General features: G+C 40.2%; 1 protein-coding gene across 2 annotated transcripts in view; it reads right to left on the bottom strand.

The window, feature by feature from the left end:
* tspan9a (tetraspanin 9a) overlaps window positions 1-27740 on the bottom strand; it is a 157129-nt gene that overhangs the window by 78252 nt on the left and 51137 nt on the right. Inside the window, exon 2 of one of the 2 annotated variants that reach the window (XM_008436528.2) lies at window positions 20461-20540. In XM_008436528.2, the coding sequence (XP_008434750.1) occupies window positions 20461-20523 (63 nt within the window). In that variant the 5' untranslated portion in view covers window positions 20524-20540. Of the gene's footprint in view, window positions 1-20460; window positions 21485-27740 lie in introns of those variants that run through there. The other variant, XM_008436527.2, reaches the window with a different exon arrangement.

Genomic DNA, 27740 nt, shown 5'->3' with positions numbered 1-27740 from the left:
GTGTAATGGAACAAACTGCAGAAGGAAGATTGTACCGAGATGAAGATGATACAGGAAGTCCTGCCAGGCCCGTTTCCACAGCAGCATGTAGTCGGCACGGTTACACACAGTGGCAATAAAACCAGCAAATCGATGCGCGTGGATTTAATACCAAATCAGTGACCCGCGCTTCAGGAGGGTTATACACTGCAGCATCTACTGATTTTCATAAAAGCCTTTAGAAAACTCAGCAAACGATTAGTTTAATATGATGAGTTTTATAGTGACTCAACTGAGAAGGAAATTAGGATTTCGTCAGGTGACATTAGAAATAAAGTATTTTTCTTATTTACTTGTACGACTATTTTGCTGCTTGACTTTATCTCTGCATTGTTGCACTCAGACAAAAACAAGAACCCAATTCTTTAAAGGTCAATAAGAAAAATCAGAAGAGTTAGGAAGAGATTGTACCCGACTATGTTCCTTCATAAATCACAGCGCATCATCGAGACACTGGCCACTAGTAGAATAAATTTGCTCCTTTTCTCTCTTTTTTCCTCCTCCTCCTCTCTCGCTTTATTTGCCTCCTCAGAATGGATTTCTTTTCCAGGAAATGTTTAGATCCCACAAGCATCTAATCAAATGCTGCACAGGGCATCTCTCAAGTAGGTCACATCAGCTAGATCTAAGCAAAGAGCGTTCAGAGAGCACTTCTGACTAACATGCATCTCATGCTCTTCTGTTGCCCTGGTCAATGTGACGGGAACGTCTTCAAAAGGACTTCTATCTCCGTGTAAACCTGATAAAGTCTTGAGCAACATCAGAGGTGTTGACTTGCAGACATTTGCATTTTTCCTCCAGTGGGCAGACGGATCGGACCGCCTGCGACGGCAGATAGAGAATCCACAAAATAAACGTCGGCTGAGGACCAAACAGCACAACTTCCTCTGCAGGATTTTCTGAAGTGCAGATTTTACTTCAGATGACATGAACAGCTCAGGTTACTCATATTCACAACTCCGTCAGTCTGGATCAGCACCACACTGATGGCAGCTGAAAAGTCTAAAGCTACTTTAACACAGCAGGGAAATGCTACTGAAATATGTATATTTTTGCTGAATTGCAACTCGTATCCAACTATTCATGGCAGTCCAATCTTTTAATCCACAAAAAAATCTGATTGGTGTCACTTCCATATATGGCATTATGCTGGATCCAATATTCAGAAGCATCGGTAGTCAGTGTCAGCTACTCATCATCGCCTGAGTAAAAATGCTTACAGATGCCTATTTTAATAGTTAAGTTCCAAATATATCTTAATATGTATTAATATGCTGTAGTGCTAACAATATTAGCACTACAGCAGGAGTTAATATTTACAGTCCTCCTTATCTCCACTTTACACGGTTCAGCCAATTAGCAGCAGGTAGCAGCAGGTAGCGTCAGGTAGCAGCAGGTAGCGTCAGGTAGCGTTGCTTTGGGGTATTTCAAGTTACCAAGATGCATTTTCTGTTCAGTACTTTAGATATGCTCTTTGAAAAAAAAATATATATATATATACATATATATATATTTAAAGTTATAATATACAAGTATTGTGTTATAATACCAAACATTGTGAAATGATCAGAAATGTTAGGAATGATATTTCATAAATAAAGGTAAAAATGTCTCATCTGAAAGAAGGTAGAAGGTTTTGGTGTTGAGAATTTTCTTAAGAGTTTGTATTAATTCCACATTTATTGTTTTGGGAAAAAAAGCCGAATTAAATTTCATTTGAAAAGAACCTTTTGCTTGGGAAGCTCTTGCTGTTTGTGTCAGTAGCCAGGTTAGTGCTCTAATTGTCAGCTCATCCTAAAAAGAGATTTAGAATGTAAAGTTTTTAATTATGCAATAAATAAAAGCTGCGTAATAAATCACCATCTTGGTTTCTGCCTGTGTATTAACATTGTAGCGAGCTTTTTTATAATGCAATAAAATGTTGGTCGTTTTTGCTAACCGTCATCAAAACATATGTTGATTGCCAATAATATATTCAGTTTGTCTGGTGGGAGTCGCCCACACCGCACAGCCATTAAAGGGAACAAACGTGTTCTTTTAAGAAGACGTTTCTGGATAAGCTGTGAAAACACAGCCCTTGTATAAAAGGCCAGAGTATTTCCATTTCTGGCACTCAGGGTTATTTTCTGCAGTGCCAGTCTGATAACGCTGGTCAGGAACAACAAATCAGACAAACACAGCGAGTATCAGGAATTCTTCTCTCAGGGCATTTTTAAGAAAAACGGCCAAACTGTCTCAATTGACATTACAAATGCATCAATAACGGTCTGTCAGTGGAGCGTGTTCCAACCAACCGTTGTCATTTTGTTTTCACGTCCTCCTCTGGTATAAAACATGTTTTCATTGTGTAACCATCGTACGTCTCTGCCTGGGAGCTGTGAGTGGAGTCAAAGAGAGGAAACAAAAATCCTCATAAAATGATAATCAACCAATGTGCAAAGTTTTTAAAGCTTAACGGAGAAATTTGGAAACAATAATATCACAGTTATATCCAAAATTAGGTGCAGGCCTCCTGTAAAGTATTTGTCTGCTAAGGTCATGAGGTGAAGTGTCTGTTTGTGGAGATGCAGATTGCAGTTCTGAGAGAAAACGGCTTCAATTAACACGACTAAAAACAGAGCTCAGCACAATACCTTCCACATTTCTCAGTTTTACAACGAACAATGGAAAAATGACATTTTGTTATGATTTGATATTAAGTTTTGCCAATAATTCAGCGCTGGTGCTGTGACCCTTTGGAGACTCCTTGGCCCCAATCTGTCTGGCCTTTTGATGATGGAGGTGCTGGACGTTCATCGGATGATGAGAGTGAAATGAGCTCGACTCCATGGTTCCTGTAACGGTGCGTCAGCAGACAGCAGCCGTTCTTTGACTAGGACATATACTTCTGTAGTAATGTTTAAAAATTAGACCCAAATGTGTTAGTGACGCACTAATCAGTTACACCAGTTTACCATAGACTGACTGGTTGGTAACTGGCAGGTCAGAAACTAAAAAAATATGAGAATTCTGTTTTTAAGATTTAAAAAAAATATGTTCAACCCTGAACTCCTAAAGTTCAGGGTTGAACATATATTCCTTTTCCTTAGGTTTAGGAAAAGGAATGCCATGGTATTTTATTTCAGGCAATACAATGTTTATTTTTTTTACTTAAGAAAGGAATTATTTATTTGTATTTTTTTTATGTATTTCTATTGCATAATAATTGGCAAAGTGAAAAATTTGCTAAATGTGTTGATTTTTCTTCTGATTATTCATCAAAATAATTGAAATAATGATCAATTGCTAAAATAATCATTAGTTGTGGTCCTATTCTTCATACATTACTCCCCTAATTATTGTGTAAACCATAAAAAAATGATATAATCTTGTTTTGAAAAATGTATATTTTATTTGCTGAAATGTTGATTTTTTTATGCATCAACTCTCAGATGATACAGTATTTATTGACATATCCCTTCATGCTTTTATATGTAGTTGGGTAAAACATGTTTGACTCACATCTTCTGCGTATTTTAATAAATCTTCAGTTTTTAAATTTGCTGCTAGTGAACACTTGTTACATTTCTAATATAATCTAATTGGGGTAACCAGAATCAGCAGACCAGATCTAAACGCTTCATCTCTTGGTTTCCAGTCACTATTGGGTAAAAAGTGGAGGTCAGTTTATTAATTTAGTCCTGTGTGGTCAGAATAAACGATTATTATGTCACAGCCTAGAATAAAGTGGCCCTTAGTGAAGGCACCATGATCAGCATGCTGACTGTTGCATGGCAACAGACGTCTTAGTGGAGGTCACACCTTTTATTATTGGACGTTTCCTTTGCACTTAGATGTTAAAATAAGGAGACTTTTTGAGCCGCTGTCACACCAGTTAACAGTGGAGTCTCTGTTTAAGTTGGCAGCTTTAGTTGTAAAATAGAAAAAATGTAATAAAAATCTGTAGACATGGACTTGTTTACTGGGAGAAAATGAGAAATAAGTTAGGAACCACATTAAAAATGGATCAACCGAGAGAAGCTGCTACAACAACCTGACGATTTAAACGTATAAAACCAAACGGTCAAACCTGAAAACACGGCGAGGAAAGGAGCTACGTCTGAACGCCTCGAACCTGAACAGAGCCGGAAAAATGAACAAAAGGAAATCTTAGATCAAATTATCATGTCGGCAGCAGCAGAAAGTCTGTCAGTCACTGTTGGCTCTGCAGCACTAATCGGGATCTTGTATCAGAATGTAAAAGCAAACATGCAGCATTCAGAGGAAGTGGGGGTTTATGCTTTTCTGAACCAGGCTCCATGCTTTGTATGCTGGACGTCATCGGATGCATAACGCAGAACCACAAACATGTCTTGTCAGTAGAGCGCAGCTCCGCAGCTGCGGCGCCTTCATGCTCATCTTCTGCAAACACCAGGACAGACTCTCTGAGGACGCAGCAGCGAGTCTGAGTCGGACTCTGATATAATGAAAGCGCGGCTCCCTGTAGATGCGCCTCCTCCTCGCTCCGTGACCAGCGCCGATGCAGAGTGAGAAGTATATTGATGTTTTGTTTTTGCTTTCCTACCGGAGCTCATCTTCTGCAAACAAATGAGTCTGTGAGAGGCGTTACTCCTGTTTCACAGACGAAAATACAGAGATCAATGAGGATTTTCATGGCCAATAAAGCTGACCACCAAGAAGTTAATGTAAAAGAAACTCCAGGAGATCAGCTGCAGCCAATGATAACGTCTTACAGATGAAGAGCTGCAGGAGAAACATCCACAGAGAAAAGCTTTGTCTGATCTGTAAAATTAAAAGCGATTTGATAAGTTGCTTGTGGAAAGAGTTTTTTTTAATCCTTCCCTATGCAACAGCTGTTTACGGTCTTTTCCAAGGTAAACTGAACCATTAGAAAAGATTTACAGACAGTTTTAAAATTAAAATAGCGGCGCTTGAAGAAAAATCCCTTCATCTTTGCAACAAATCTCAAAAAGCAAAAACACGCTGCAGGAAAAGGCAAGACGGTCAATAAAAGATGAGCTGTGGAGGGAGGGGATTTTAAGAAAAAAAAAGTTCATTGCTGAAGCAGAATGAGATTTTCCTTTATGGGGACAATTATTAAACCCTTGATAACAAAGATGGAAGAGAGTGGAATGATGCTCGGCTCTTCAAATGGGAGATAAAAGCTGTGACTGTCATTGTTTTACAAATGAATGTTTCAAGAACACCGTGGCCTGCATTTCAGGTCAACGAGTCTTTGGTTTCACTGTCATATCCCAATTATTCAGCTCCGCTGGGGAACCGTCGCTTACAGGGCTGATGAACGAACCTCTGCAATAAAGTACAGACACAGAACCAAGTCATGCATACGTATTCAGCCCCTTTAAGCTAATACCCGCAAATAAAACCCAGTGCAGTTTGTAGCGTAATAGTTTCACTGGAGTTTAAATTCTCAGAAGTAGGGCTGGGCGATAAATCAATTTTATTGATTAATCAAATCTTCAGTTTTTGAAGATTTCAGTTTTGGAAAATCTGAATGTTTTTCACCAAAGCACTCCTTGAACCTCAGAGTGACGTTTGTGTTTTACAGCTTCTATTTATTTGGACTTTTAATTCACTTTAGTTAGCAACTAATAGATTAATAAATTAGTTGACAATTATTTCAAAAACTGATTGATCACAATTAATTTGATTAACTGTTTTATTCCTGAACAAAAACAGAAAAAGATCCTCTTTGATCAGTGCCTCTAAAACTAAAACTCAATGGTAACCTTTTGTTTTTTTTTTAAATAAAAAGTTTAAAAAGTGTAGGGGTTACAAAGTTTTGCAAAAACAAAAAACTGTACATGTGTGGTTTCTTTCTATCCCTGAAGAGAACGCCATTATTGCTGCTGCACTGTTTCACAGAAAAACTTCCCCTCCAACGGGAAATGTGGACGCAAATTACTTTAAGAAACTTCCTCTCTCTGCAGGGATCCAGGGCTTCGATTTTCATCTAATGAACAAATAGATGAAGCCCAACAGCAACACCAGGTTTTTCTAGCATTACAGAACGTTCTGGCCCATGCATTATGAGGAGTAATGCAGAACAAGAACCTAAACTCTGCTTTGCGTACTGAGCTCAGCTAATTAGGCTGGAGAGTTTGGAGCTGTCAAAAGGAAATCAGAGCTTATTTAGGCAGTTTAGCCCAACTGCTGTGGACAGCCTCTCTCTAGGAACACCTGCTCCAACTTTGTTCATCAAAAGCATTTTATTTCTGTTTCCTTTGTCACTAAATAATGGGCATTTCAAAAACAGCAATTACTTTAAAAACACATATACGGCATAAAAGAGCCAACAGCATCCTGCAGCACGCCAGGGAAAGAGATGCAGAGGAGAAAGTCTGATGTTAAAAGAGTTTTTCTTTTTAAATTGAAAGAGTTTTGACTCTTTTCTAAGCGGAGCCACATGCTAACACCCTGCAGGTTTACAGATAAAGGGTTATGGAGGCTGTAGGGAGAAAAGTGGTGCTGCCCCACAGAAATGCTGCAGCAGCACAAACTACTAGAGGTAAAGCTACTGCAAACTTCCTAAGGTCATTATTAGCTGTAGACTAGAGAGGCTCACACTGAGCGTTGTTCACTGATTTAAAACCAATAAGAATCATTGATATACACTTGACTGGATATTGTTTGATCATCATGTGACACACATGGGTCATTACTACGAACTGGGTCTGGCATATCGGTGGTCGGGAAAATAACACAATCATGAAAAGAATCTGAAAAAGGACGCAATGTTTTGCTATTTTTTGTTAACACTACAAAGCCTAGATATGGTCAAAGGGAACATCATGTTTCACAGGTCATTGAGGTTTTAATTTGAAAAAGTCAGGAGTCGGTGAGTTATGCTAGCTTGACTTTGACAACCTTAACATTTAGCTGCAGTTTGGTGTTTCGGTTCAAAAAAACAAGGCAACCCACATAATCTGCTCTCTGCCAGGTGTTCAACTTAACTAGTTATTAATACTGCTAATTAATAATCGCTAAATAAACATCGAGTCAGAAATGGTCAAACTGTGACAATCTAAATGTTCTGTCAGAGCATAATAACAGTCATAATTAATATGTAACAAACATATTTTAATAATCAGTTGATGCATCTCGTCCATAAAAACAATGCCAATCGTTTCATAAAATGCAAATAAAACCTCGAAGAGTGAATATATATATATAATTTCATATCAAAAATAATACACCACTTTGTGTTGGTTAGCTAAAATGACAATATTATACAAAATACAAAAGTTTCACAGGTGTGAATATTTTTTAGGAAACTGTAAAACTGTCTTCACCCGTTTTTTTATTTTTTATGACAAACTATTAAGAACATCAAAGTTAGCATGCTGCCACAGAGAACCGAATGTTCAGGAAACCAGATGACAAAGATTATTTCATTAACTTGATCTACAAATTGTTGAGACAGTAACCCAAAGGCTCCAACATGAAACATTTGTAAAGGATCCAATTTTAAATTCTTGACCAACGGCAAAAAGGATTCACTAAAGAGTGAAACGAGCCTGCTTCTCTCTTTACTTTGGTGCGTGTGTGAATGATCCTCTGAGGCTAAATGCTGTGTGCACTCCAGTATAGTAACACTGGGAATTATCTCAATCTAACATATGCCAGAAATCCTGCCCGTAACATTGTGCAAAACTGCACGCTTATTAAAAAATGTCTCTAAAACAGAAAAGATGAGAGTGCAGAGATGCTGTAATCCTCTTGTGGAAACCTAATAGAAAAATCCCATCATAAATCTCATGAATACTGATTGATTAACCTGAAAATTAACGTCAACTTTCTGAAATAGATCAATTCAGATGAGGGAAAGAGAGATGTCATGTTGTGAAGACCAGGAGCGAGACCTGAGAGTGGCGGTGAGTCACCGCTCAGGGAGCTGTCACCAAGCATCAGTGTATTCACCTCTCCTGCTGCGGGGAAGAGGTCCCCGCGCCGCATCCCCGCTTCATGCTTCGCTTCTCCCAGACCAAGAAAAGGACAGCGCTCCATGTTCTGCCAGCCTGTCCTCTCAGAAGGGGACTCAGAGGAAAATATGGCCAACTCCATCTGTGCTGCTTTGCATATGAACCGTGTTTAAGGTGGAGAGTGCAACGCGGTGGAGATCTAAACCATGATGGGTTTGAAACAGAAGGGGCATTAATGGGCTGACCCCAAACATGGCGGCCGGCGTTTCATTCGCTGAGATGATGACTGGATGGAGAGCGGTGATGACAACACACACACACACACACAGGTCTGTTAATAATTACTCTAATTCAGTATGATGAATTAGACCATTCACTGAATGCTTTGATGACCCCATAATAAACTTCTCAGCTCAGACTCAGTCTGCCCACTCCAGCCTCCACCCGGACTCCATCTTTTTGTTCCAAGGACCCCATTACTGAGCTTTAACAGAAGAAAATGGGAGATTTGAGCAGAAATAATAACTGCTGATAAGTAATGCAAATGACACAGAGAGTAAAGGGGCTTTTGCACCATTTTCTCACTTTATTTGGTGCTAAATTCCTACTTTCCACATTAGCAAAAGTATAAAAATGGAAATATATAAATAATTGAATGAATGTATTAATATAAATTTTTGTGCACTTTAAGATTTCCAGAAATTTATTTTTCTGAATAAATTAAAGCAAAAGTTTTAACTTGATTTTAAGATGGTGTGCTCGCATGCTAGCAGCTAATGCATATAAAATGAACCGGACGGGGCAAAGGTTAATCAATGTGTTTTTCAGGGCAAATCCTTTGTGCTTGCCACATTATTTAAATAAATCACATTTAGGAGATGGGAATTTATGCAAATCACATGACCAACCTAAAAACTGCTCAACATGAAGAGCCTTAAAACACATTTACACAGATTAACACCTCAAGTATCACTGAGTAGCTGCAACATAGCCATCAGTTTCAGCACATCACACACAGACATAACATATATCTATTTAAACTAGAGATGTGCCGATCAGGTTTTTTCCTGCCGATGCCAATACCGATCACATAATTATTATTATTATATTTTTTTTTATCATAAGCACTACCGGTTACATTATGTGGGAAAAGGAACCATGAATTCACCTTAATTTAGACAAAAACTTGTTTTTAATAACCTTTTCCAAGAACTAAACAAAACAGGCATTGTGCAAATTGTACTGCTATCGATAATACTATCTTTAACAGACTGATAACATATAAAGGCTCTGAAATGGCTAAATAATGCAAAGAGCCAAAATAAAACCTCTCAACATTGCCAAAAAAATTCAAGTATAAAACTTAACATTCAAAGGCAAAAACAGGATCCATTACAATAAACAATCCAGAGTTACTGAATGAAAACTTCCTGTTAGCATGGCGGCTAGCTGATTACTGCTAGTTCTTTAATAGATCTTTCAAATTTTACTCTAAATAAAACATTCTAATATTTAAGCTTTTGATTGTATCCATTGTTTTAACAGACTACAAAACTGAAAACGTTGTAACGCTTCTTTACAGAAATGTCCAATCTACAATTAAAATGTCTCTTGTGTGTGAGACAAAAAGTGCAAAATACAGTAAATTCAAGGTGAATTCAGTTCTTTAGCTGCTTCTCAGCTAAAGCAACAGACGTACAATCCGTCGTCTAATTAGCATTAATTAGTCTCCAGAAATATGTCGTTTTCTATGCAATACTAATCAGAGGCTGCATAACGTAACTCTCTAGTTCACTCTCAATTCAATAAACTCTGCAACATTTAAATGATACCAACATATATGCATTAAAATAGATTTTTATCTGCATCTGACAGGAATGTTTCTTCTTCTTCTGTGTGCCTAACCTTCTCTGTGCCACCATAGACAGCGCCCCCAGCGGTAGTATGTGGAATCGCACAAAATAACTGAAATAACACTGAAGAACTTAATACAATAAGAACTTAAGAATAGAGAAAGGACAAATAATGTTGAGATTTTTATTTTTATACTTAGTGTTTTCATTCCTTATAACAGCTTGTTGTCATCCCTCTACATAGCAAATCTTAAACATTTTCTGAGGCGACTGACTGCATATTTACTTACACTTTTAGGTTTGTAGAATATTCTGAAGACCTGTTATTTTTCACCCACTGCCTAATTGTGCACCCCTTTGTGTTGATCCATCACAGACTCAACAACATACACTAAAGTTTGTTGGCTTTCTGCAACAGAATGTGAAAAAATTCCAGATATGAGAATACGTTTGTACAATTTTTGACAACTCTACCAGAATGATCTGGATTACAGCTGTCAGATGGTTTCTAACACAGTGATCAGAGACATCCCTCTGTGTCCCAGATACTGGAGGCTGGATTTCCTTGTTTTTCTTTTAACACAACACTTCAGGCTATTGGGCTAATTTCTATTTCAGGACGCATAACGCCCTAGAAAAAAACAAAACAAAAAAACAAGCAGATACAGAAAATAAATTCTTTAACGTCATGAAATACAACTTGTAATTGAAAATGAATGTTAAATAAATAGTAAGAACTAATTGCCTTGGTTGTTTGATAAGATGCTGCAAAGCCAAAAAGGTTCAGCTGCTATACACAAGAAATAATGTCTATTACTGTTCCACCGCCTGTCAGTCAGTTATCTGTGGATCGCAGCAGTGAAGGAGCCTGACTACTGACTGCATCTCCCTCTTCAGGGAGAATATGGGAGCCAGTGGTGAGCACACCTCATGCACATCAAATAAGACTCAGGCTCAGATTGGATCAGACGTAACGAGAGCGCTGCAACAACTCGACTTAATGAAGATCTGGGTTTCACTTGGAAAACACACACAAAAAAAGCCATCTGCTTCAGAACACAACAAACAGCTCAATGCATCTGCTGACGCTTTGAATTCCTGCACCATATACTGCAAAAGAGGCTGCTCCATTAAAAAAATAACAATGAAGCTTTTTAAGACAATCCTCCACTCGGAAAGCTGCAATATGCTGACTTCATGATGCGGCTGTAATCTGTGACGGTTCGGCTTGATAAATCAATGCATGCAGTAAAGTTTAGGGCAAAAGCACGGCGTCCATTTGTCATCGCTAACAACGTGCAGCATAGGGCTTCCTGCTGGAGCCGTGTCCTGAGCTCATTATGATTCAGAGAGTGAATGCCTGAGTCCCTGACCCAAATTCAAAATGGCATGTTAAAATATACATATTCAAAGTCAATCTGTTCAGAGTTTGTTTCTCTGTTTTCCTCTGTTCCATCTGTTTGTCTGCATCTCTGCTGTCGCACACGGTTCCTGATCATCCCCGGCTCTTTAGAGATCGTTTAGAGATGAGGAGAAGCAGCCGGATGCCGTGTGGGATGCTTGAGTGGCTTTATGGTGGGAGAAGAAGTAGGCCCTACTGAATCAACTAAAGTAGCAGCCCTGGGAAAATTGCTCCTGCAGTCAGTTATTGACATTCCTCAGCCTACAGCTTATGATTCCAGGAGCATTTAGGTGAAGAACCAGAGCACTAAAGATCGTCTCTAATGGACTTTAAGCAGTTAAATAAGAATTGGAGTCAGCCAAAATAGAATGTCTTTACTGCTGCTTTAAATCGTACAAATGCTTCATACTGCAAATTGGAATCAGCATATTTAGAAATATACAAATAAAAAGAGAGATTATATTTTTCTCAATAAAGTTTTCCTGTTTAAGGTCAGACTAATTTTAAATTCAATTCAGAACTTTATTGATCCAAAGGGAAATTAAAGGCTTTTTTAGCTCATAATATCTTCACCTTCCTAAAATAATAAAATAATGGCCTAAGCTTATTTTTTTTGCCAAAAGTGTTTTTGTTTCTTTTTCCAAAAAAAAAAAAAAAATACACTTTTGGCAAAAAATGATTATTTTAGAAAGGCAAATATATCTAGTTTTGTAAGCTAGATAATAGCTAAATTTAATACACTAAATGCCAGAATAATGAGTTATGGAACAAAAGCTTTTTTTTATTTTTTATCTCTGTTCAGTTTCAGAGGTTTAAACATCTTCTCAGTATTTATGACTTGGATTTCCTCCCAGAAGCTTTTCACAATAATTTTCTGAAATTTCTCCCTTCTAGCTGGTTGAAGCGGGTCAAGTTTGAGGGACACAGAACCAAAATGCTATAATGGCTGAACGTTTCCATGCTGATGTTAACTGAGGTTGAGATCTACGCCTCAATCAGAAGTTTATGATGCCGTCCATCTAGTCATTTTGGAAATAGAAACAATTCTGCTCGTCCTATCTGACCGAAAACAGAACAGAAAGGCTTCTTCTGATTTAATGTCAAGAGTAAAAATAGATTACACTTCTTTTTATACAGCATATGTAAATATGTGTACACATGAGCATACACACATTTCCCCTCTCCCTTTGAAGACATGTTTAATTTTATCCTCAGAAAATGAACAAAATCATTCTTCCAGCCGGCGTAATGAGATTTGAGATGAGGAACAACTGGGAAACACTGGCTTCATTGTAATTTGCCTTCAGCTGATGGAAAAGATGCTGACTTGTTGTTCCAGCGAGCTGCTGGAGCATTTACATTAACACTTTGCACGGATGCCTTAACCAGTGTTCCTGAAGCAGAGAAGGGTGATCACAGACACCACACTAGTTTACAGTCACTGCGGCAGAAAGAAGCTGAAAATTATTTTCATTTCCAACAACGCTCTCCTGATTGCAAACTGATCTGCTCCAATGTCCTGGATCAACTGTTTTCTGAGCCGGACATGAAAACACAAAGCGGATTTTTTTCTGCAGAAAAGGCTAAGAAAACACGATAACATATATAATAGATATGTCTGTTTCAGAATGGCAGCAGCCTGCGCTCTGATAATGAAGCTCAGTGTTTCTGCGCTGCTGCTAAGCCAAATATCCTCAATTCCACACTGCATTAAGAATCCAGCCTCTTTCCACCAAACTGAATTTCATTATAAAATATAACAGCATTTTTACCCAAGACGCAGGAAGAAATTGTTTGTTTTTGTTAACATGTTTTGTCTTCATAGCCATCAACATTTAATAAAGCCTCTCACTTATGAAATGTTCAAAAGCATTGCTTCTCAAATACAACAGATTGCACTGTGGAGCTAACAAGCAAAGGAAGATGAGAATTTGTTAACAGAAGTGATGACACTGAACCAAGAAAAACTGCTGCAATTCATTTACATCTACAGTCAGAAACTGGATGAGAAAATAGCACCAAACCAACCTGAACCATGTTCTAGTTACATGCATGAGAGTGTTTGCATTTCTAATTAGTAGCCTAGTAGCACCACAAGCTAACAGCAACAACACAGGCCTCAGAATTTTATCCAGTTAAACACTCGAACTTAATGAGACACAAACTGCCAGAAGTGCAAACAAACCATAAAAACCCTGCAGCTGCCTCTGTGTCTTCAGCGTCGAGCAGCCATATTGGATTCTGTGGTAGAGGTTGCTGAGTTAAGCTGAAGGAGGCTTTCCTGATTGTTTTTACAGTTTTACCACAGATCTAAATGATCCTTTACTGATATTCCTTTGTACCAGTTTAGTTTAATTAAACGTAATACAGTTGAGCCCCGGTATTTACAGGGTTAAGGACCATATCCGCCCAAAATGAGCTAAAACACTTGAGACTTCCTCTAAAACAGTTAAAGCTCCAAATATACCCTGATATGCATTAAAGTGGACTGGAAACCATAGAAATGGGGCAGAGCTAAAAAGCTAAAAACTGTTTGATAATTTTAAATGAGTATTGTTCATTAGCACATTTAATTCAACTAAATTTAACTAAAAATTGTCCTCTAACAATCTCCCATACCAACAACTTCAGACTGAAATTTTACTCATGTAAGCCTGCAGATAAGATTTAACAGGCAGCAGATTGATTTTGGAGTAATGCTCAAACAGCATAAAGTTGCAGTGTATGATATTTGTTTGCAAAAAAACAGTGAGAATGATGACTGCAATGTTTTTAATTACATTACTCAATCACTCCACCACAGCAGAAAATGATTAAATCACAGCTTTGAAACTTTGTATTTCTTCACCTTTTGTTGAGCGCGAGTCTGGAAATCAAACAGTATCCAACTGCTCTGAAGCTGAGCATGTTCACACTGTAATCAGAGCAGCGTTGAAAATCCTAATTCCCCTGCAAAAAGCACCACCTACCAGAGGCATCTGAGCGTAAAATGCACCGTCAATTCTCCTGCTCTATTACCTCGATCCCCAAGCGTGAACCACGGCGTCTCCAAACACCAACTGATCTGCGGCAAGAGCTAATGAGCTCAGAGGCGCTGCACAACACGGGCTGCAGATCGAAGCAGCCGGAGAGAAGACATGTAAATTAAGAGAATCTCCCACATGATCCAGTGGACAAAAGGAGGCATATGGAAATATTTGTCAAGCTGGTCAGACACTCGGAATCATAGCTCAGCAATTCAGAAGGAAAACTAATTACAACATTTTATTATAATACCAACAATCATGATGATGTTTTAGGAAACAGCTACTGGAAATGTTAAGGACCAGAATAAATATTAGGGCTTGAATTGCCTGAGTAGAACCACAGGCTGAAATGCATTGATGCAGGAATTCATCCAAAAGAGCCCAGACCAGCTGCTGATACTCTACTGTAGATAAATTATACATCCAAAAATGGATATCAGCCAAAATTGTAATCGACAGGTCAGGTCTTTGAAAGATTGGTAGCCAACTAGAAAACTGCAGTCAGTGCATCGTCAGTGTTGTGTAATGATCCAGTTTTCAGAAATAAAATGAATTTGATTTATCATTTACATTCAAAATATGTGTAATAATAAATATGAATCAGTCACTCATGAGATCTACAGCTTTGTCATAGTTTAACTTATCCAGCAGAAGTGAAGCTGAGTCGACAGTTATTGATTCAAACTGACTGCATATCTGCTAAAAGCTCTTTAGCTGGAGCTACTTTCATCATGATTCTGACTGCACTGATTTACCTGTATCAAGTTTCACCTGGCAGTGAGTGATTCAGCTCAGGTGTTGTTGTTTCTTAAAAAACCCAAGAAAAAAACCTTTTGCACCCAGAACACACCAGTGAGCCATTAAAGTTGACTGAAATGTTTGCGGAGAGTGAAAAACAACCAAATTGCTTCAGCCTGAAACCCGGGGGTGTTCCAGCCTGACAGGGAAGCAGAGGAGCAGCCTGCGTGAAACTTTCATGGACTTTCACAAAACCACACACAGACCTTCACACACTCACCCCAACCTCACTAAAACCACCTTAATTCTGTGAATATCCCTCTGTCACATCAAAGCACACATGCATTTGACATTTTAGAGTCAAATTCAGTGTTTGAATCGATAGGAAAAATAAATTGTGAGAGCCTTGGACTAAATCCTGCAGCAATCCCTTAAGTAAGCACAGGAATTCATGAATGCTAAACACATCTGCTTTTTCCTGCTGCAACAAAGGAGATGCTTTGATTGTACCCCTCTTGTATTACTAGGACAAGATTGCTGAACCGACACTTTCCTTTTAAATATGAATATCAAGTGAGCTTCTGATATGGCAGGATAATGGCACAGCTGGGGCAGAGCCATTAGCCTGCTGCACAACTAATCTCCAACAAAGAAAAAGAGTTTCTGGGTGATTTTATGAGACACTCGGTAGCAACATTTTTAAGCACAGTTTTTAAGCCCTCTTTAATTTTTAAAAAAGCCAAAGCAAAAGATAAATACTTGTAAAAACATTGTTATTTCACAGTAAACTGAACTCTGAATCGGGGAGCTCAGAATGAAAGCTGTACTGAGAAAGCACTACACAATAGGAAAATGAAATCCTTGCTCCCAGCAAGAACACCAGCGCTGAGATGCTCCCAAGGCTAACAGCAGCAGGACTGAACATCAATGGCCCTATCAGGCGGCTCCAACAGACACTATTAACACACGCACAGCAGGTCTTCGTCCCCACTCAACCACATTATTTGTCACACTACAAAGGCATTTTGCTTTGATGATGTAGGCTTTAGCATTGAGCTGTCCTAAGGAGTCGTGCTCTCAATCCCCAGCCGCACATCCAAGTAGCGCTCTAATCTGGCCCAAACTACCCCCTGCAGCTCAGACTCTCCTAATCCCTCATAAGAAAGAGGAGCCAGATGGTCACGGACAACTGCTGCTGGGGCTGAAGATCAGCACATGTACAGCAATGCCTCGAGTGCTTGCTACTGTTTACCTCCAGGTTATTAGCGTAAGCAACTGTAGATGTGTGGGTGGTAAACATGCTGTGTGCCCGGCGAGCGTGATTGTCCACGTGTGCACCGTCAGTGTCTGGTTACCGCTGTGGATCGTTCCCTCGTCCGTCTCCGACCTCCACATGAGACGACAGAACGCTAAGAGGAACAGCTCTACCAGCTTCAATCACCTTGTGATTTCTGAAGTGCCGAAGGTAGAACAGCGCGGTCCCAGGAGTGTCAAGATACAACATACCTCCTCCTCCTCCCTTCGTCCGAGGCGACCTATCATGACCCCCGACTGTGGAGTGATCTCATTACTCAAAGCTCCACTAACCCGCACGCTGACCCCAAAGTTTGAATTTTTAGAAGTCCGTAAGCAGCTACAGATAATTGTGTTGATGGCGAGACACCGTATTATTTGGTGCTGGTTAAAGCCATCAGTGTAACGACCAACCAATCAGAGAGGACGCTTCTGGAGTAAATGTAGGCCTGGTCAATAAATCAATAACAATATATATCACAATAGACATGTGATCAATATCAATAGATAATACGTCCAATAGAATATTCAATAATTTCACTGAACTCTGAATCAGAACTGCACAGCATTCTGGGGGATGCAGGCAGAGGAAATGCTTTAGTCGCTCAATCTCTCACGGCTAGCTAGGCACAGGTGGCACCGACTCACTCACCTTTGGTTACCTAGCAACAACTTGCTGAGTAACTGGCGCAGCAGCAGCTTCATGTTCTGCCTCCGTGCCTCATAACTGCTTAAAAATAAAAAACGACACGGAGAGAACAGAGAAAATGAGCAGAACAGCTCAAGATGTCACCAATTTGGCTGTTTTTCACATATTTACAACAAAAAATTAATCAATAATTATCAATATCGACTGATATGAAACGCTTGTATTGAGACACATTTTTCAGCCATGTCACCCAGATCAAAGTAAACAAACATAAGAATCTTTCTGAAGACCATCAAGCTAAATGAAAACTGGAACGCACCGGCCATGATGTCTGAAGTCTGTCCTGCCTGTTATTAGCGGTGCTAAAAATCATTAAGCACAAACCGAGTCTGGAAAGAGTTTAAGTAAAAGCCTCCCCACAGATTTCAAGAGACCGGCTCTTAAGGAAAAGTGAATCTCAATGTCAGTTTAATGGCTGGAAAAAGATAAAGTTGCCTTTGCTAATCCACATCGAGCCGTGCCTGCAGGTATGTTGCTACACAGCGTCTTTACATTCCCTTTTCGTCCTGATGCCAGCGTACACTAATGTTGTTCCTAACTTGGTCTTTCTTCTTTGTCCAGGCAGGTTTTCAGTGCCAACACCATCTGTGTTTGTCTGTGTCTCTTTCCTGTCCTCTTAACCTCCAGACGGCCGAGGCAGATGGCAGCTACTGAGCCGGGCTCTACTGGAGGTTTCTGTCTGTTAAAAGGTAGATTTCCTCTCTGCTGTCCCCCTGCACCAAACATCTGAATGTTAGTTATGCTGTCAGCATGAGATACTTGACTCTAAATACTTTACAAACACTTTGTGAGCTTAAATAAGATATTTGATAAAAGTAAGAAGATTTTGATTTAAGTTTTCAGTAAAGAAACTCACCTAATAACTCTTAATTGATCAAATTAACAGCCTAAAAATCTCATCTGTAAAGCAAACAGTGGCCATCTTGAGACCAAAGCACTCGACTGGAACCTATTGAGATGAGAAAGATGGTAGGTCAATATCTGCAATGAAGAATCTATCATAAACTGGAGTTTTATGACCTTCTCAGCCATTTAAACAAACACTGACGCCGTTTCAAGCACTGAAGAGCCTCTGAGTCATTTTTACATCACTCTTGATTCTTCTGTGGACGGGATCACAATATGAAAAGTAGACGTCCTCCTTATGAGCCCAATATGATTATATTTCATATTCATTGGAATTTTTATTGCTCTTAAAGAACACAATTTGAACAGAAATATTTCAGATTGTTAAGTGGTTTCTTCTTAACACAGAAAGAGGATATATTGTGCACTTCTGCTTCAAAGATCACTTCAGTGAGGAATGTGGGTGAGCTATGGAGGGAAATCAGATTTTTCAGTTTCTCCACCATCCAGGATTATGAAACAACGGGAACCTTTGACTGAAGGAAAATGAGACAGAGTGAGGGAGATCCAATCATGCCACAGTTTGACCAGCAGGTTGAGCAGGGAGTCAACAGCCAGACCATGAGAGCAGCTGGGATGTTTTACAAGACAGGATTTTTTGTTGTTGTTTGAGCCAAATGAAGCAGAAAATGAAGCAGATATTTGTTGTTGCACCTAACTGCAAACATACTTACAAACTGCAGTGCAGATAAACCATCATTTGTAAAATGAGTGATTCTGACGGAGGAGATAAATATGATTTATGGTCATAATGTGGCTCCTTAATTCAAAACCTTCTGGTGACAAGTATTTGGAGAAATGGGATGGCTGCTGGCTGTGGGCATAATGCTGGTCAGAACTGGAGCACCACAGTATATTTGTTACAGTGCTGTCAGATTGTTACAGCCTGGTCATTCCCTTCCTGAGCTCGATTCTCATCTCCCTTCAGTCCTCCGTCTGGGATTTCCTCCACCGAGTTCGATTTCTCTGGTAGAATTTCGACCAGGCCAATCAGCAAACAGTAGAAGTTGTGAATGATGACGTTGATTTTCTGCAATGTCTTAGAGTTGTACTGTGCCTTTGGTTGTAGAGGAAGTGACCAAAGCCGTTCCGTCTGTGTTGGCCACGCCTCCAATGTTGAATTAACATCAACAGCTGCCAAGTTCAGATCGGCACGTCTCTCTTTACAGTAGGGGATGGTTGTTTACAGTGCAGGCAATTTCCAAAAACTTGAACTGGAGCATTACCTTTGAGTTAGCAATTTTGATAGCAACTGTCAACTCCTGCAGCAAGCAATGATTTTTCAATAGATGAGAGTCCAGACCCTCCTTACAAAGCAAAGAGTAGAACAAGAGGACAATTTTTAACAAGTCTAACAATGTTTTAAAGTGCAATTTATCTCCCAAAGGATTAATAACCTCTGTAATCCCTCTGTAAGGTGCTGGTTCACTAGGTCTCCCAGTCACTGATCTCAGACAACATTTCTCCAGATTTTTTCCTACTCATAATAAAAAATATTGTCAAATTCTCAAATTTAAGCTGAATACTTTGGTTCTATTGTGTTATGAGTTCAAACTTTTAAACTTTTGATTTTGCAAATTTCTAAATTTCATTAATGGTAATAATGGACATAACTATCATGAGCTACGAGCTAAAGACAGGTGAAAAGGAAAGATCTATACTGACAGTCATTTTGTGTGTGTGTGTGTGTGTGTGTGTGTGTGTGCGTGTGTGTGTGTGTGTGTGTGTCAGACTGGGCAGTCCACAGGCTCATGCCACCCTGCGCCCCAGTTACCAGGACTCCCAGCTCAGCGATACGGCCGCATGGCTGGATTGACTCCTTCATGTTGGGATGTTTTTTAATGCTTCACACTTCACTGCATCCACACAAAAGACTTACCCTCATAACCTATAAGCCTTATAATCTATCCTGTAATCACTGAAGGGATGCCCATTTTCATGATAAATGCCCATGCATGGCTGCCCACGGCTCAGCCTGCCGCATCCTGACTGGAATCTATGTGTGAGTAAACCGGGCGCGCTCAGATTTATTACAGTCATTACTGTAAACGCAACAGTCAGAAGGAAAATCAGATACTGCGTTGTAATCATTACACTTTCAGGGTTTTATTACAATTCTCAGTTTCATCTGAGTGTATTTACAGCTGACAATAAAAAAAGAAACAGATTCAATAACATGAAACTACAGCTGAGGAACTTCGCTATATGTTAGCTCTGAATCCCATCTGAAGTAGTGACCCAGATCAGCCCCCATCAGCACCACAGAACACAAAAGAGGACCTGGTGTGTTGCCACTGACTCTGTCACTGCGTCCAGGAATAGCAGCTTGCACAGAATGGAACAAGCATAAACACCCTGATGTAATTAGAAACGTGTGATTTCCCCGACAGCCAGCGTTTTGTCATACAGTAATGTTTCCCCAGATTAATATTTCATTCACACGTTGAGTTTTCAGGTTTCCCTCCTGATCCAGATCCTCCACCCCCCATGAAGTGGATCGATACGAGCCAGCATGCCAAGACAAACATTAGGAAAATGATGAGCCACTTACCCAGAAGATGAGGTTGAAGATGAACATCAGATACTTCAAGCAGCACAAGCAGCCTCTCGCCATGTTGCACTTCTTGAACTCTAGAAGGAACACAAAGGATAGGTCCAGGTAAAAGACCACGTATTTGCTGCCTTTGGGTGAGCTGTACTTGTTGGTCTTGTCCGCGGCGCCGGTGTCGGCTGCCGCTCCGGCCGCCGCTCCGGCCGGCCCCTGCTGTGTGTTTTTGCGCGGCCCTGTGGAGCCGTAGAAAGCGCCGGCAGTGAAGCCGCGGCCGCCGAACGGCCGGCCAGACGTGGAGGCTTGAGGAAAATCAGAATCCCGGCTGTCAACTGACGGACTACGGTGAATGGCTGACTCCTCACTGCTGGACTTCTCCATGCTCTAGAGCGCCTGCTGCTGCTGATGCACAGTCTAACATAGTCCCAGAGATAAGACAGAACTACTTGCCCTTCAAATCTCCACTGCTTCACAGTTTAGAAGAAAATTAAAAAAGACAAAGGCACCCAACTACATCCACCTTCCTGTGGTCTCCTGCAGAAGTGAGTTGGATGGAGCAGCAGAGGCACTTTGGGGGCAGATTCACAGCAAGGGTCCTCTGCCTTCCTGTGATAATCCTGGAGTAAGCAGTGCAGCGGCTCCTGTTTGCCTTGTGACAGGCTGGATTCTGAGAAGTTGCAGCTCTTACTGCTGTAATATCACTCTCCTCCTGCTCTGCTCATTGATGTGCTTGGCTGCTCCACTGGGACTGAGACCCGAGTGAGTCTCAGCTGCTGACCGGGTAACTTTTCTCCTCCTCCTGCTCCTCTCCCTGCTGCCCTGCTCCGGCTCAGTCCTCCTCTCCTGTACATGTGCGGATGCGCTCTGCCTTCTCGCTCCCTGCCTGGTGAACCATTGTGCGCTCAGCGGCTCAGTCCTCCGCGCTGCCTGTGCTCTGCTGCCCCAGTAGCAGCGCTCTGGCTGATGTGCTATTATCGGCAGACGCGACTATCGGGCATTCCCTATCATCCACCAAGAGCTCTGCCCTCCTCCCCCAGGAGTCTCTCTCTCTCTCTCCCTCTCTCGCTCGGCCCCTCCCCACTGCAGAGCGGAGAACCAATGCAGCGGCTGCAGGAAGACCGGAGCTCCTCCTCTCCACTCCCAGTGTCTTTATTAAGCACATCTCTGCTCCTTTGACTATACATGTTCAACTATTTTCCTTCTATCAGGGGATTCGGGGGTCAGAGATGAGATCAGCAAAACGAAACAAACACTTGGCTGAAAAAGCAACAATATTTGTCCTGGAGATGATCAGAGTTTAGTCTGGGGGACGGAGGGTCAGGGGGCATCGGGTCATTTCATTCCCGACGCCCCCTGCAGATTCTGCAGAAGCGACTACGGTGTCTCACATTACACCAAAATTCTTTAAGTTGTTTTTTTAAGAAGTTTAATGCATCAACAATTTATAGTGATGAACTGATCCACTGTTTTCACTACAGATTAAAATATCTGAGGTTTAGTATTGGCCAATACTGATCCAATACAGAAAATCAGTGCTGAATTGACCGAACACATGTAAATGTACTGAATTACACATTTGATAACTCTGCACCAGTACAGCTCATTTAAATACATCAACATGTATATATACCTGGTCAACATGTAAAACAACACAAGTTTCATTTGTTCAGTCAGAGTAAAATATCCACAAAAACACTGACCTGTTTATTTATCACTGCCTTGTCCAAGAAACCAACGACTATTGTTATGTATGAATATCTTTGTCTGATCTGTCAAATAATAAAAAAGGCTGACTTCCTTTAACCTGAGTGAAAAGCCCGCTCTCCTAATTTTACCCGTAAACACCTCAGAACTTCTCTGGTTCTGCTGTTACTGGTGGATTTTACATTTCTGGACCTTCATGTTTGCTCCCAAGTTCTGAAATCTCATAAAATTGATCCCGTTTTGTGAGTTTCTGTTTCATCATGGCCTCGTTGGGAAACCTTTTGAGTTGCTGTCAGAAACAACATTTCAGCTTTAATTTAATTCTGTTTTTTATTAAATTCTCCTGTCATTCAGAGATATTCCTCATGGTCATATTTTGCATTTGTTGTACAACCAGCTCCTTCAGGAATGTCCTGTAGGTCCAAACACCAGCCTTCTACACTATTATTTACAATATTCTGGTTGTCTATTGATCATTATCTGTAATATGCAATAATTATTCACCAATCCAATATTATTATCTGTATAGATTCTAGAACAGGTATCGAAGATAATGTGTCCAATTAATGAGAGCAGATCTATTCTGTCTAATTCTACCCTTTCCTCAGCGACGTCATGCTTTATTATTTATTTTACATTATTTGTAGAATTCCTAATAATTACACTTTGAGTCATTTCCACTTCCTTTATTAAATATTACATTAGCTGTTATACTCTTAGTTACAATGGTTGAACAAATCAAAGTTGTTTTTATAGGTTTGATCAAGCTGGTGAAGCTATTAGTGTGTATAAATGAGCTGTGTTGGTGCAGAGTAAACATATAAATGTGTAATTAAATACATTTATGTCTGCGTTTAAAAAAAAAGAAATGTTTTAAATCAGTATCAGAGTCTATTGGACGATACTAAACCACAGATATCGGTATCAGATGTAAAAAAAGTGAATCGGTGCATCCTCAATTTGAGATCAACACATCTACATTACCTATGTTTCACCTTTTGAACTGAATTATGAAAATGCATCAATTTATGGATGATATTCCTGCACCTATATAACCACAGAGAATCATTTGCACTAATAAACTTTCAGAAAAGCTACTTTTTCTGAAACATGGGCACAGAAATCTGCATCTGCACTGATTAGCTGCATGCACTAAAAATCCCAGCAACACGCTGAGCTGAAGTCCAGACATGGAGAAAAGAGAAAACCTGACAGCAACCTGGATTAGGAATAAACTGTTAAATTAGCTTCAAATCTACAACATTCCTCCTGACATGCAGGCCGTCATTTCCTCCCCCAGCGTCCCTCCAGTCATTAGTTAACAGCATATTAACTCTCACTGACTTTCATTGCAAGACGCTGTACGGAAGCAGAACCTGGCGAAGCAGCAGCCATTGTTGGTGTTCATATGGTCTCCTTTCAGCTGAGCGGTGCCGACCCTGCCTGAAGGCAGAGAAGAAAAGCTTTAACCCAGCCTCCGAAAAGTAAATCCAGGAATATCCTGCTGACAGAGAGCAGCTCAGCAGGCCTGCTTGTTTTACCATTAGAGAGGGAAAAACTCCCTTTAGGACGCATGAATTATGGTTGATGACGCAACATCTGCTCTTCTCCACCACATCCTGTCTCAATGTCGAGATATAAAAGGAATGGCCCAAATACTCACTGAATATTATCTCCAATAGGCTGAACTCACTCACACATCAGGTCTGAAATGTGACCACAATCAGACTTCCAAGGTTTATGTCCCGTAATGCACAGTAGAAGAACGTAGACATTACTCAGCAACAATCTGCTAACAGGAGTAATAACAGACGCCGTCACAAGATCATAACAGTTAATAAAAAACTAAGTACAGCTGAATGGAGCGACTTCCGTAGAGAAGTTTGTTTGGATTTGTAGCTGGATGAAGTAAAAGTCGGATAAAATGCAACATGACCACTCAGACTGCAGACGCTCTGAAAACTATCAGATGTTGTGCCACTAATGGAAGCGAACAAATTGGATTTTTTTAGAGGTGTAAAGATTGGAATCAGATTGAAGTGTGAATATTACAGCCTTATTTACAGAGCAGCAGTTCATTGGAAGATAAAGATTCTGCTTTAATCTGTTATACTTTAAAAAACTCATTACCTTCAGAACAGTAATAAACATTTCTCCTTTAGTTTCCACCTGACTTCCCAAACAACCAACTTTCTAACAATAAGATAAATAGGAATAATTGTGATGAGGAGAAATGGGCAAAAAGACTTTTTACCTGTAAGAAAAATAAAGTAGTACTGGTTTTTAAACTGTTATGTTTTAAAAACTATTGCAAAACTTACAGCTATTAACTAGCTAATGACTGTGTAGCCATCAGTCACTACTTGGCTCTGCTGTCCAGATTTCTGGGGCATTTAACCAAATATCGACTACGTTTAAATTTCATAATTAAAAAATATAAAGACAAGTTTAAAAGATAACAGTATTTATTTGTGCTGCACATGTAACAGCAGTTGATTGGGAGAAATGGACTTTACTGAAAGGTCACATGGTTTGTGCTTTTACTTCACGCTGGGATAATCTGGACATTTGGTTCAGTTTGGTGGAGGATGCTAAAAAAATTCACACTTAATTGACGGATTCACTGACCCTGGCTCAGGTATGGAGAGGGTTTTTATTTTCCACAGTAAGTCAATTCGTTGTGTCTTTTCTTCAGTTTCCTCTCAGTTTATGTTCCGTCTTGAGTTCTTTCAAAGCCGCCCAAGCAAAGCGGACGATCCAAGGAAACAAACTCTGGTCCATTTAAAGCAAACCAAACAGGATTAAGGTGACCTTCTTCTGCTCTCATCTCTTTTCCCATTTCCACCTCCATGCACGGTGCAGCATGTCAAATTACAACAACCCTGTCATATCCCATTGAAATTCAGACAGAAGTTACATGTTTTTCATTATTGTACCTGCTGATCACCAATCAGAGCAGCTCAAAGAAAACCAGGGTCTCTGGACGTCTGATTGTTAGTTCTGGGATTTCACAGAACTGACTGTGTATCAGAACATTTGAACATGTTTGAAAAATATGTAAGATCACAAAAAGTGAAATGATTGAAAGAAAATAAAACACAGAAAACGCCCTGAATCGTCCAAAGGTGACAAAGCCATGAATACACGGATGAATCTGTTATCTGTCAGGAAAACAAGAAAACCAGTTTAGCTTGTTAATCTGTCCAACACTAGAGGAACTCCTCCAGTTAATCTGAGTAATGGACTCACTTTGTTAGCAGCTAATAGATCATGGAGCCAGTTCAATGAGAGTCTGCTTCAAAGTGCTTTACCATGAATAACGAACAGAGTATTCAAAAATGATACAGACCAGGCAGCAGCTTGTTGCTGCTCTATGCACCATATTACCATCATTTAAAGAAAATGGGTTCTACTTGTTTTCTTTCTATTTTTGGGATGAAAACAGGATCTGAAACATTCAGATCCTTCTGAATTTGCTGGAAACCTGAGTACAGATGTGTGACGGCGTTCTTCTCCTCCAAATCATCTCAGCAGCATTTTCTTCTTCAGGCATGGAAACAGATTTCTACCAGAGTTCATGATGACGGGTAAAATCTGAGATGGTTTCCAGGATGTTTAGAGGAGAAACAGGCTCACAGATTCACCGCCTTGCTTCGAGTTTTTCCATTTTCCATATTCTACATAATGTCACCTTCCTCAAACGACAGTCTGTCATTTGTTGCCAAAAGATGAATTAAGCAATTAAAGACGGGGATTTTCAGATTGTTTAAAATGTGAGACTAAGCTATAGAGATGTTTTATTAGATGAGAAGCTGAGACTTTGATGTTGTCGACCTCTGAGCACTCAGAAAATAAAACTCAGTCACTGAGTTCAGTGTGTCTCTGAACATGGAACTGGGTTTTATCAGGAAGCCTGAAGAGCAGATCCACATGGACACGTCTGTCCCCACAGAGTGACAGGACTTTACTCTGCTGCAAGACGGCTGAGAGGAGAAAATACAGAAAGAGACAAAGTAGATGTTACTAGAACAGAAACAGTGGACAGACAGAAGAGTTCAGAAAACATAGAAAATCTGTGCAGAAGCAGCAGAACAGTCCACAAAGCCAGGGCTTAGAGGAATGGAGGTCGGCTGGGAGGAGATTGCAGAAATATTCTCCCTGGAGCTGAGTAATTCTCGCAGCTTTTTAACCAAATGCATGGGAATCTAAAGAGATTAGAACCTAAAGGGAACTGGGACTCCTGTGGAGCAATTTCAACAATGCTTGATGGAAGGTGGGGGGATGAAAACACTTAACCCTGAAGACTATGACCAAATAAAAGCACTGCAGAGAGGTGAGTGTTCAGAGTGAAGCGCCTGTTAACTTCACTGCTATTAAATGATGGTGGTCTGAGTGTGTTTCTGTTAAACAGGCTCCAGTCTGAGCAGGCAGGTGGATATTTTACTAAAATTTTGCTACCTGCTTGGAGTTTACACTCAGTTGAGGTGATTTTAGGTTTTCCAAAACAAAGTTAAACATCTTTGCTAAATAACTTTTGACATAGTCAAACTTTGAAACATTTAACAGTAAAAACCTCCAGCTTGGAGGGAAGGACTGTTTCCATTTATCTCAGATGTTCCTGCTACTTTGCAACATTGACTTTCTGTTTATTACAGCCATGTAACATCAACATCTAATAAAATGACACTTTGCTTAGCCTCTTATTCACTCCAAACCAGTTCTTTTTTGCAACATTTTTAAAGCTTGATCAAAATTTGAATGACAATTGGAAGGAAATGAGGGAAGTTTGGGTTTCTCTGCTTATCTGCTGCCTATGTCAACAGAAGATGACGGACGGGTTACTGTTCCACTGTTCTGTGGCATCTGGATGAAATTCTGCTCCGACACACCTGGATCAGATAAACGGCTAATGACCAGACCTGAGTCAAAAGGCTGAAGTGTAACTTCAGCCTTTTGACTCAGGTGTGTTGCATCCTGAAGATGCCTGACTGCAGCGCTGGAGGACTGGAGTTTCAGATCCAGCCCCAGGGCTTGAGTGTCTGCAGAGATCTGCACACGACCCATCATTTGATTCAGGCCTGTTCAACCAGGGAACGCAGTAAAGCATGTGGGAGAGATTCCCCTGGACACCAGGCCCCTGGGGGTTCTGGAGGTAGAGGTGCTTTTACAATTCCAGTCACGTCACACACTGATTTACAGATCGGTGAGGTCCGGTCGCTTGCCTCATCATACGGCTACAGGAAGCTGGAAGTTAAACTGCCACCTGCAAGATGCAAGAGAACCGCTCTTCCCTTCTGCGCTTCAGCCTGAAACACGCATAATTAAGCATATAGTTTTTATAAGGTCGGTCAAGGCAAAATGAGTTGTGACGCCTCAGAGTGACAAAAAGATGAGCTGTTCAGGATTTAACGGTGTGACTGAACACTTTGTTCTGGTCAGACTCAAACTGCAGCACATCTAGGTTTTATTAAAGGTTATTGTGGAGGATTCAGAGCTTCTTCGCAGACATTCCCTATTTTCTGGGAACAGTTCACATCAGGTAATGAGAGCATAAACAAGGTTTACCAGCAACAAAAGCC

This window comes from Poecilia reticulata, linkage group LG19 (assembly GCF_000633615.1).
Source record: "Poecilia reticulata strain Guanapo linkage group LG19, Guppy_female_1.0+MT, whole genome shotgun sequence".
In the NCBI taxonomy this organism is placed as follows: Eukaryota; Metazoa; Chordata; class Actinopteri; order Cyprinodontiformes; family Poeciliidae; genus Poecilia; species Poecilia reticulata.
The sequence above is the reverse complement of the archived record's forward strand: the minus strand, read 5'-3'. Positions and strand labels throughout refer to the sequence as shown.